Source organism: Leucoraja erinacea, chromosome 17, assembly GCF_028641065.1.
Source record: "Leucoraja erinacea ecotype New England chromosome 17, Leri_hhj_1, whole genome shotgun sequence".
Lineage (NCBI taxonomy): Eukaryota > Metazoa > Chordata > Chondrichthyes > Rajiformes > Rajidae > Leucoraja > Leucoraja erinaceus.
The window spans coordinates 9,212,770-9,225,148 of NC_073393.1; the positions used below are offsets into that span (position 1 = coordinate 9,212,770).

General features: G+C 36.6%; 1 protein-coding gene across 2 annotated transcripts in view; it reads left to right on the forward strand.

The window, feature by feature from the left end:
* The window catches only part of nfatc3a (nuclear factor of activated T cells 3a), a 118,265-nt gene extending 106,942 nt beyond the window's left edge, over window positions 1-11,323 (forward strand). For both annotated transcript variants that reach the window (XM_055648456.1, XM_055648457.1), the window contains exon 10: window positions 7,107-11,323. In XM_055648456.1, coding sequence (XP_055504431.1) covers window positions 7,107-7,213 — 107 coding nt within the window. In that variant the 3' untranslated portion in view covers window positions 7,214-11,323. The remainder of the gene's footprint in view (window positions 1-7,106) is intronic.
* The last annotated feature ends 1,056 nt before the right edge of the window (window positions 11,324-12,379 follow it).

The window sequence follows — 12,379 nt, forward strand, 5'->3', positions numbered from 1 at the left end:
ACGTCTTTCAAACTCTTTTCAGAAACAGTGTATCTGCAAGTTACATGGCTCTGGGAAAACCTTGTGGACCACCTACACTGCACTGGTTCTGGACTTCCCCCAACTCAATAGCTAGCGTGTCCAAACCCTTAATAATTTTGTCCTTCCTTCGAGTTTCCAAAGCATAGAAAACTGCACACAATACTCCCCAGGTGTGGTCAATAGCAAGAATGTCCTTCCTCTAGGGCACACCCTGTGGTCTCACTAGGGCCCTGCAGGAGGACCTCTTTGCTTCTATACTCAACTCCTCTTGTTATGAAGGCCAACATGCCATTCACTTTCTTCTCTGCCCGCTGTACCTGCATGCTTACTTTCAGTGACTGATGAACAAGGACCCCCAGACCCTGCTGTATTTCCCCTTTTCCCAACTTGACACCATTTAGATAATAATCTGCCTTCCTGTTTTTGCCACCAAAAGCCTCTTTTAAAATTTTAAGCATTTTTTTTTTAGCTTTAAATAGATTTAATTTGCATTTTTAGTGAGCATCATTAGTTGCTTCACAGTCGGAAGTCACATCCAAGCAGAAACATATTGGAAAGGTTACCAAATGTAGGTTTTATTGAGGCAGTGCATGATGCATCCTGGGAATTGAAAGACTTCAAATGTGGAGGTGTGGTAATAATGAAAGAATAAAATAATATGAAGTTATATCTGTATTTAAAATCATGATGCAATAAGAAACAAGAAGATATGGGGAAAATGGATCGTTTATTTGAGCCATGACACCAACTAGATAAATGCCGAGCTAGATATGGGAAGACTGTTATATAGAACTAGATGGTATGTTTGTGCGAATATTGAAATATCTCCAGATAACTAATCAATTTTTTTTTTTAATTTGGTAAGTGAACCATACGGTCTTATTTTTTTATTTTGATTGTTTTTCTTATTTTGTTTTATTTATGGTGATGGTGTTGCACTGTTTTGTATATATCTCTGTGAAAAATCAATAAAAACATGTGGAAAAAAAAACAAGTAGTGGGAAGGATCAAAGCAGAGGTGGATTTTTTATTGCGGTAAGGGTTAAAAAAAAAAAATTCAGGTAGTTTGATCTTTGAAGAAGTAAGATTTTGTGAATCATTTAAACCTGATAAGGAATCAGTTTACACTTGCATTTGGATTGATATAGATAAGAAGAGGAATATGGGCCAAATGTAGGCAAATAGGACTAGTCCAGAATGTAAACTTGGTCAGCATGGACAATGTGGGCTGAAGGGCCTATATCTGTGATGTATAGCTCTGACTTCATGACTGTTAAAAGAGAAGGTTCATGGCAGCCTGAAACATAAAGCCCTGTTCAATTATTCACCATTTTCATTTCCTTCAAAGTAAAAAAAAATTGATCAACTGATTAGCAATTCAAAATGATCGTTTCCAAAATTGTCAAAATTTAATTTGAGGTCTTTGGAATTAAAAAAAAAAAAAATTATTGCAGGATTAGAGAGGGGAAGGTATTTCTTCAAAACAACCTGTGGAACTATCTGGTCAGATATTTTCTAACAATACTTACAAAATCCTGATCTTTGCCTGAGAATTTCTACCGGTCTTTTCTTACTATATTTGAAAATCAACTAGGTTATAGAGAAAGCCAAATATGTATTAGCTTTTATTTTCCATACATTAATTTAAATTTAATGAATGTAGCACTGCCATTCTTTGAACATCATTGTAGTCTTAGCTCCATAGAATATGACACTTTGCATTTGTTTAAAATATAACAAAACCAAATTGTAGCTGCTGAAAGGTTGTTGTTCTTCAACTGAATAAGCAGAACACTTTACGAATAGCTTATTCCTATTATTTTAACACAATGGTATGAAACTGAATATTTTTACGATACTATTAACCAGCCTTGTCAATTAAAATATAAATCTGGGTTATTCATTCTGTAATCATATCTGTTTATTCCTTGGATCGCAGAAAACTGAAGGGTCATGATCTTCATGTATAAGATCACGAGTGGAATAGATGGGGTAAATGCACAGTCTTTCCCCCTGAGTAGGGGAATCAAGAACCAGAGAACAATAGTTTTAAGTTGAGACCAGAGAGATTTAATAGAGTCCTGAGGGGCACCATTTTCCATGTAGAGGGTGCACGTGGCCCTTGTGGCTAGAGGGATCAGGGGGTATGGAGAGAAGGCAGGTACGGGATACTGAGTTGGATGATCAGCCATGATCATATTGAAGGGCTCAAAGGGCTGAATAGCCTACTCCTGAACCTATTTTCTATGTGATAGGTATATGGAATGAGCTGCCAGACGAAGTAGTTGAAGCAGGTACTATGTTAACATTTAAAGCTCATTTGGACAGGCACATGGATAGGAAAGGCTTAGAGAGATATGAGCCAAACGCAGGCAAGTGGAACTCACTTAGGCATCTTGTTCGACATGGGAAAGTTGGCTTTTTCGTGCTATATACCTCTGATAACGATTTAATTTTAAAAAGGGTTTTGTGAAGCACACAAAACACAGGACTTTACTCTTTCCCTGTTAGCAGAAGCACTGGTAAGCAAATTAAATTGAGATAAATACCTTTTAATTAAATTTTCACCTTCAGGGATCAGTGCTATGTTTTTGCTAAGATATCCAAATGATCATTGTTGTTAATAAGCTGCTCAGTTAGAAATCAGTCCAGACATTTATGGTTGTCATCGACTATTTTGAAGCATTGACAATAATATATCCTTTGTGCATTTGCAGAAGCAGGTGTTTCATGTGCATGATGTAAAGGATAAAAGAGATTGTTGACTAACCAACTTTGAGTTAGCAAGCTAATATATAAAAGGAATCCTGAATTATCAATGGTTTATTAGGGTTGTTCATTATATTTCACCACTTGAGTCCTTCTAAAAGAACACCTCCTGTTCAAATATTTCCACTAATTCATAAATGGAGTTTTGCATCCTGCAGATTTAAAAAGGATTTTTTTTAGTTGAAGAATGACGTGTACTACAGCTAGATTTTTTAGAGCATATCAGCTGGATGTACATTTTAACCAGAATATGTGTTTAGAACCTTTTAAAAGGTCACTTGTCTTTCAAGATGCTGTCTGTTTTGAGAGAGTTAAATCTTTTTATGTTTGTTTTCAAGCGTTTGTGTGTGCTACATTACATTTTTAGTTTTAGTTTAGATTTAGAGATGCAGCGCGGAAACAGGCCCTTCGGTCCGAGTCCGCGCCGACCAGCGATCACTGTGTACAATAACACTATCCTGCACACACGAGGGACAATTTACAATTTTACCAAAGCCGATTAACCTACAAACCTGCGTGTCTTTGGAGTGTGGGAGAAAACTGGAGCACCCGGGGAAAACTCACGCAGGTCATGGGGAGAACATAGAAACTCCATACAGACAGCACCCATGCCCTGGATCGAACCCCGGTCTCTGGCGCAGTAGGACGCAACTCTACCGCTGCGCCACCTTGTTAAATTGTTGGCTCAGATTGACTTAACTTCCTTTAATCTTTGTACACGGAAGGAAAATGCTTGTAATTGCTCATTGAGTTATTTGCAAGTATAAATTTGTATAACAATTGTCAGGTTAGAGTTGAAACTAGTTATCAACTAGTTTCACTTTAGATTTTGCAGAAATCATATTTAAGGGTCAAAATATGTGGACAGGAAGGTATAAACCAAATGTCACACTATGTTTGTGCCATTTCAGCTTTTGCTGTCGAATCCAGTGCTGGTTCAGGAGAAGTATCAATGAATGACCCAGTCTGTCGCTCATGATCGTGATTTGGAAGAGTAAAACTATCAGAGAAGGAATTGATTCACCCTATTTGTTACAGATAAATGCACAATCTAATGCTGTATCTGGTAAGATAAACTCAAAAAGATGGACTAACTCAGCAGGATAGGCAGCATCTCTGGAGAGAAGGAATGGGTGACGTTTCGGGTCGAGACTCTTCAGTCTGAATACATTTGAAAGAGGGAAAGTGCCACTTCTCTATTGTTAAATAGTCGAGTTTTAACTGGTTAAGTTGCCACAGTACTCCTGCATACACTCAGGTACCCCAAGTTAGTTTTCAACTATTTTTTTGAACTTCATTAAATGGAGTTGTCCATCTGGCACAGAAGTAAGCATTAATAACATTCATTGGCATGCCTTTTTTTGATGTAAGATTTCCTTAGATCAAATTATTTCTGGTACAGGTCTTTAGGTTGCAACAGGGATCTATGAACTGTGAAATGTATAATTAAACCAGGGCATTGAACTCCACCATATTGCGATGAACTGCGTTCCCACTTGTCAGGAGGTTCCAGCAGCTGGTAAATCCACTCTGTCGGTCTCCTAAATGCTTACTTGTATGTACGGCTGTACATAATTCAGGCGTTTGTAACCTTGGGAGGACAAGTTGTTTGTGTGGAAATACAAGTTCCAACGTAAAACCATTTATAAATATTTATCATGGGAACCTGCCTGAAAACTCTTCTCTTCATTGTAGTTTTAAATTTGTTTGTGGACAGAAACATGTCTTTTTATTGTATTAACATTGTATTTAACATTTTAACCTGGATTCCAAGAGATTCATTTATTTTTAAAAGGAGCATGTTTGATCCCTCTAGTTTTTGTTTGTGGCTTTTTCAAATGATCCAAAGGTAAATCTACATTGAATATATTGAGACATGTTTATCCATGTATCCATGGCAACTTGAATAGAATCATTTTTGTCATAACCCCGAATAATCCAGAGTTTGTCTAAATATCAGTGGTAGGTCCACATGGTATTGACTCATTTCAAATGGTGATCTAAGCCCAACAATCTTTCGATCCAAACGGATGCTTTCAGTTGCAGTCTGACAATGGTGGCATGTGTAAATGCATGCCACCATTGTCAGGTTATCCGGCTTGGTTTCCAGAACGCCAGACAATCTGACAAGTGGACATTTCAATGCACAACGCTATCAAACTAAAACTCAACCATAGCGCAGTAAAGGTTACTTCTCCAATGGATTAATCAGAGTTCATTCTTGACATTTTACACACACTGCTCTTTTTAATTCAGACATTTTATTCAATTTTTTTTGGAAGATTCAGATCATTTAGGAAGTACAGCCACATTGTTATGAAAACACTAAACTTGTGGAGCAAAATAATGAATGGTAAGGAATGAGTAACTGAGAGAGTTCTTCTGAATTGTAACCATATTCCTATATGGTTACGTTCATTGCTTTGATTAATATTTAAGCACTATCGTTAATGAAATACACTGAGAACCTATGATGTCAAATGTACAGTACATTTTATTTCAATTGTTATTTTGACAATTACAGAAGCTTGTGAAACAATCCTCCAAGTACTCATCTAAAAAGATCAAAAGATGTAACTTGATTACACGGATGACCTGTTTTCAGTTACCTACGTCTGTGATTCAAGGAACTGATAATTTTACCTGTTTTTGGGTCAACAATATCTTGTGGTTTTCTCATTTAGCCACAAAGCAACTAGTGAAATCATTGACGGATCCACTTACTGCAGAAACAAATTATCCTGTCCAACGCCAGTCTAACAGAAAATTCTCCTTATGTCAATCTCTGTGAAACTTTTAGGCGTTGACTTTTCTCCAAATTTAAAAAAAATATATCATTTCCCTTTCTGACTGCACTTTATTAACTTTCTTAAAATAAAAGATCACAAAGGCAAGAACATCAAACATTTCCTTTAAGGATTACAATTTGTTACCAAAAATTTGTTTTTTCAGCGAGTAGCCACCTAAAGATAAATCAATGTACAAGCATTTACATCACGATGAAAATCAGAAATAAAACAGAAACCTCAGTAGGTCAGGCGGCATCTGTGGAAAGAGAAACAGAGTTATCATGTCAAATTGAAGAACCTTCAAAAGAAAATGGAAAGAGAAATGCAGTTAGTTTTAAGCTGTAGAGAGGTGGGGGACCACGGGAATATCTCCGAGAGACCTGTAATGGCGATGAGCTGCTGACAAAGTAATTTACGATGGCTGGAGCTGCCGGTCTTTCTCTGCTCACACTTGCCTTCCAAGGTGGAGCTGACCATTTCCTGGCTATCATCTCAGTACACTTCAACAGATGAGTTGAAGTTTGCTGATATTCTCCAGCATTTACTCCAGGTTATCCTACCTTTTTATCCTTTGCCAGGATCTGTAAGAACCATTGATTTAATTAGCAATTTTCAGGCTGAGAGCTAAAAAGGAAAGAATAACATAATATTTTGCTTAAATTAGTCCAATTTGTGAATGTATGCGTTTAATCAGTTGATTTCCTTTTTTTGGATTTGGACAAATTATTAATTTCTAGTAGAGCTGTTGATAACATAAACACAAAGACAGTTTTGACAGCTACCAAAACTAGAGGCTGTCGAAAACTGTTAGCAGAGTTCCATGGCTGGACCTTTTTCTCAAGTGACCACAACACTTCATTATGTCTTAAATCCTAACCACAACTCGAGCCCAACCGTACAACTTCAGCACCACCTGGCCAAGTATGATTATATTCTGGATTTGGCTGAAATAAATTCAGGAAAGTGGCAACCACAAGTTGCATTGATGGTCAATGTGGCAGTAAAATCCTGGCCATTAGGTTTATTTACTTTAGTTTACTTTTACCAATGCATGTTGATCAGATGATATGCTGCTACATTTCCATTCGACAATACCTGCCCTGATTTACTGCATGAACCAGACTCAACTAAATTATAGCACTGTGTTTGAATCCTTGGTCATACTGTTCATGTTGACATACTTTCCAAGATTGAGCAGCAAATAATATCAGACGGGTTGATATTGGTTTATTCATTTTGGAGTGCAAGTGTTGTTGGCAGGGCCTGCATTTATTGTCCAAGTGATGGTGGCCCTTATTGAACAGCTGCAGTCCCTTTGGTGAGGGTTTCAGTTGAGACAAAATGTTCAAATTCAATATCTTCACCAAAATTGTTGAATCGTTTTAATATATTCACGATCTTAAGTCTGAATGCTGTACTTGATTTGTCAATTATTTAAACAGAACTTTTATTTGATCAGATATTTGCACATTAGATTATTGTCTGTTGCTAGAAATGTCCTGATTTTTCTTCCTTTTTTCTCTCCAGTGAATGAAATAATTGGAAGAGACATGTCGCAGATTCCATCTTCTCGTGCAACAGCACAGTGTGCCTGCCCTGGAGCTTTGGAAAATGAGATATCCGATGGTGTGTAACGTCAACTACAAACAGCACACATTTAATAGTCTTGCTGATCTTCATCAAGTTGTTGCCCGGCATCAATCTCACCCTCACCCCCAACTTTAAGATTTGCTGTGCTTCCAACATTGTGGCCTTTTATAAACTGGAACAGTTGATCCTTGCGTAGTTCTACAAGGGGTGCTGCAGTTCTGTACTGTCATTGAACCATATCGTGTCAGTCCTGCATTGTAATGTTCCATAAATGCTGTCTTCTGTTTCCTGCATTTCACAGCAGTGGGAAAAATAATTCTGAAAAAGCATTTAGGTGACTTTAACAACACTTTGAGAGTCGGCTCTCCCAAAGTAGATTAATTCAAGTAATATGCTGTATATGGAGAATGTTGTACTACATTTAAGGTGATTTGTATCTGCTGTGGTACCTACCTTATATTACACACAGTTTAAGCTAAAATGGGGTCTAGTGAGGTCTGTGGTTTGGTGTTAATATAAATAGATGGTAAAGGAATTGTTGAAAGTAGTGACATCTGCATTTTGTCATTCTGAAGTGCTTGTGGGTTTCTTGAGAATGGGAACTTACAGAGACAAGAAAACCTGCCCGGTGTAGTTAACATCATGAAACCATCAATGTAAAAATGACTAACGACTTATCTGTTAATAGGAAGCAAAGCCAAATGTACTATTGCATTTGTTTATAAACTTAAATTGGTATCTTATAGATTTAACAGTCCATTCCATCATGGAAGTATGTGGTCAGGATGGGGAGGGAGGGTGGGGGAACCTAACATTCCAAATTCAAGGAGTTTTTTTGCAACTTTAGATGTTCAGGATAGCACAAATACAAGCGCCTTACTAATTTAGCTTTTAGAGTTTGTCAAAAAATAGAGTTAATGCATTTTGTAATAGGACCTATGGAATAAATGCCTTTTACTATGTCACAGGATTTAAGTTGAAGCCATCAAATTTAAGTTAAATGACAACAGTTTGCAGAAGATTTCAAGTGGTTTTGAAGTGTTTTAGTCATTTGCAGTAGCCCATGTGTCTCATGAATCTCCACTGGCTGAGTTTAACCTGCAGGTCCCTTTAAAACAAAATAAAAATAAATAAGGAGTCGTCCATGCTACATATGCAATATGGGGATGATGGGGGAGATACTAGTACATGCAGTACTACACCATTTCATACAACAGCACTGGTAATTGAGCTTTTATACTTATTTAGGATTGTTTAAATCAGATATATTCTGGTTTGCATCTTAAATAATTATTGATGGAGCTATAATTCATGACGTTGTATTTGGTAAAAGTGGAAGTAAAATTGAGAAACAAATTGACCTGAATTTTAGGTTGTAATGGTGATGGAATTATCAGAGCTCACTGTCTTAGCACCGGAAAACTGACAGCAAATCCGTGTTTAATGCAGGAAAGGTGCTGTCATTTGATTCGGCCTTCCCTGCAGTTGCTGTGTATTGTACCACCAGAATTGTGGGAAATTGGTTGAATTTAGAGTATGGTATCTAAGCTATTTTCAAGCTCACTGAAAATTCTTTTGCTTTATTAAGGTCAAAATGTGTTGTTAATTATTAAAGGATAATGATAGTTTAACAAACTTTCTGGCCCCAAAATTAAATCCCTCGTATAAATAGTCAAAATATTAGTGGATTTTAAAATATTTATTTTTTAAGATATTTATATTTCAGCTAATACCATAATCATTTGTGCAAGTTCCGATCTCTATTTTTCCAAATGAATTGTTTAGAAATGTTTTGCTAAATAATGTGAAAGTGTCTTTTTCCTTTTTGGTTGGCTGTCATAGAGATTGTTTTAATGTGATTGAGCAGACCAACCAGCTTGATGTAGTGATGTTCAAGAAGGAACTGCAGATGCTGGAAAATCGAAGGTAGACAAAATTGCTGGAGAAACTCAGCGGGTGCGGCAGCATCTATGGAGCGAAGGAAAAGTGATGGTAGCTGGATCATGTTGCTTTGATGTAGTGATGGTAGCTGAATCATGTTGAACTGATGTGTGACAGCATTCAACATCAGAAAGGGAAAAACATCCCACTGCCCTGCAAATCTCATTTCCCCCCCCATCCCCAAGAAACTGCTGGATCTTTGAGGACAGCTCTTTTTGAGATCAATAGCAAGTGCCATCACTTCACCAGTAAGTTCAAAATCTGGGCCTAGTTTTTTCCCCTCAGTGAAACTGCAGCATTCGAAGAACGGGCGAGTAGAGTAGAAGTTCTGTTTGTCTAACTCCATAGCAACCCGAATCATCACCTTCTTAAAAACAACGCAGAAGTCACAGATGCAGAATACCACTTTAAAAACAAATTTTAAAGGTGAAATTCAAATGAAGCAGCTCCACCATTGGTCCATTCTGTATTTATGTTTTATATAATATTCAGACTTTGTAAAATAAAACAAATACAAAGAAACAGAATTATGTAATATAGAAAATGAAACGACGGTTGCTGTCATTCCTGTCAGCACAATAATTTGTTCTTTTGTAGGCTTGGAATGTTAAGGAAATTATGATAAATGGAAACAAAGTGTTTCCTACGAAAAAATGTTAATTAACTACCCACCCCAAAAAAAGACAAATCGATGGACAATTCCAATTACTATGTGACTCGTAAAAAGCCTCATACGTAATTAATAGGGAGTTATTTGTTTTGAGTTTTTTTAACATTTGGTGTTGGTCTTCTAACTGCCAAATTGCAATTTCACATTCAATAGTATGAAGTAGTTAATGGAGCAGGATCACATTTTGATGCCCCTGCTCTGAGTATTAGGAAGCTCTGACCTGAGTATCGTTCTTACCGTTAGAATGCGCTTATGCAGTAGGGAAAGGTTCTGTTGTTTTCCCTCTCCCTATACTGAACCACTAGCATAACTGTCGGGTTTGGTTTATTTCACATTATATGTAGCACTTATTGCATAAAGTAATCTATGATGACTTGTACTGTTTTCCAGCCTTGCCTTTTAACCTTGGATATCATAGCATGTGGAATTTGCAATGATTGACATACCATGTGAGTTGTCTTTGCAAATTCTCCTACGTGACTTGTGAAGTTGTACTATACTAGTGTATAGAAGATACCCAGAAAATCCTATGCACTCAACCTTCCGTTGCCTTCAAATTACCTTAACGCCTGAAGACATAGAAATTCTAGAACTGCTTTAAAAAGCTTGTAGCTGTGGATATCCACTTTGTTTCTATATATATAGATATGGATATATATATATGGATATGGATATATATATATAGATATGGATATATATATATATCTGCTTTGTCGAGGATTACATACAACAGGTCTTAATAAAACAGCATTTTGTGGGTTTATTTCTTTAATAAGTATGTAGAGAGAAACAACTTCATGAAACTTGTTTTGTTTTAACTGATTGTCATAAAAGCACAGACTTTAGGCTATGCAAATTCAGCTTTGTTAACAGCACAGTGGAGTTTTGGCCTGTTGGTATTTCCAAAAAAAAAGCTGAAATATATGGTACCCTCTGCGCTGACTGGATGTGTATTTCATTTTAAAAAACACTCGTAGAACTTTTGGAAAACTATAGGGAAAGCCTTAACACTTTATTCAAATGCTACAAAAATCTGTAAATTTCAAAGAACTGTGGTTGTATTTTAGTAAAATAAACTACATTATGGGTACTAGATTATAATTGTGTTAGTTATAAAAAGGATGGAATGGGATTGTATAATTTGGAACTGAAACTAGCTTCAGTGCAATTATGTTCATCCTTTGGAAAACATTACTGTGTCAATGGAACTGCCATCCTTTTTTTAACCAAAGAATAAAACTTTCACTTGCTGGTGTGAACACTTGCTTTAAAACTCTATTTTTGATACTCAAAACAGATGTCATTCCTAATGGTCGATTTATTCAACAATTGTATGTTTTGTAGAAGGAGTTGAGGAAACTACTACAGGCTACGTCAGCTGTTTTGCAGATGTTTACAGAGCCTTGTAATTTCATGTACATTTTGTATTTTTAAATTTTGTAAGGAATTTTAAGATTGCTGTGCTGTTGAGAGACATACAAATGAAAGAACTTACTCCTAGGCTCTTAAGTCATAGTGTTTAAATAAAATGTAAGATGTGTAACATTGAGTGTTTTTATCAGTTACTTGAAGTTATAGGCAGAAGGCATGAATGTTCTCTTCATAATTGTTATATATTTCACTTCTTGCAAATTCGGTATGAACCCCACACATTTTATAGGCAGAGTAGAAAACACTAACATAAGATGGCACCCCTGAGTAAATAATGAAAATAGACTAAATGGCATTGATGAAATGGTTCAGATAATATTCTAAATCTCAGTAGTTACTGATAGGGGCCTACTAGTTGGAATCCGGCCAATGCTTGTTGACAAATAAGTATAAATCCTGAGGAGATAAAGTTGTAATTTATATTTTAAACCAAAGCTGACTAACTAAAGATGCTCCTGCGTATAAATGCATTCCAAGATTCTATATTAAGCTGACATGTAAGCTCTTATAGTTTAGCCATTGCGGTAACGTTTTTAATGCCCCAGTGGGTCACCAAGGATTGTTGGCAAGTAGACCTCTAAAATGGAATAGATTATTCATACCTACATTAAGTCATAGTCTGTTGATATGCTTTAATATTCTATTAAGTCTATGGAAATGTTCAACTGTTTGCCTAATCCCTCAAGATCAGAATATTTGATACACAAAATGCTGGAGTAACTCAGCAGGACAGGCAGCATCTCTGGAAAGAAGGAATGGGTGACGTTTAGGGAGTCGGAGACGGAGTCAGGGGAGAGGGGAACTAGATATATATAAGGGTAAGGTGTATCATTTTTCAACCTAACCCCACACCTTTTTGAATATACCAAGGCTGTCTTTACCTGTTTGTGACGTGACAGAATTCAAAACAGTGCACCTGTTTGAGGAGACTGCCATTGAGTGATTGACCTGCCTGTAGGATAGTGTAAAAATAAGATCGCAACGTTGAGGATGTTTGTCTGGAAGGGGACGTTGACATTGATTTGGAAAATTTTGTAAAGACAGTTTTGATAGTCATCCAGTCAGTGGAAAGACAATACATGATTAAAATTAAGCCGTTGACAGTGTATAGGAGAGCAGAGATCACTATTGACCTCTGAGCCATGTGCTGAGTTTTGAGCTGTGTTTG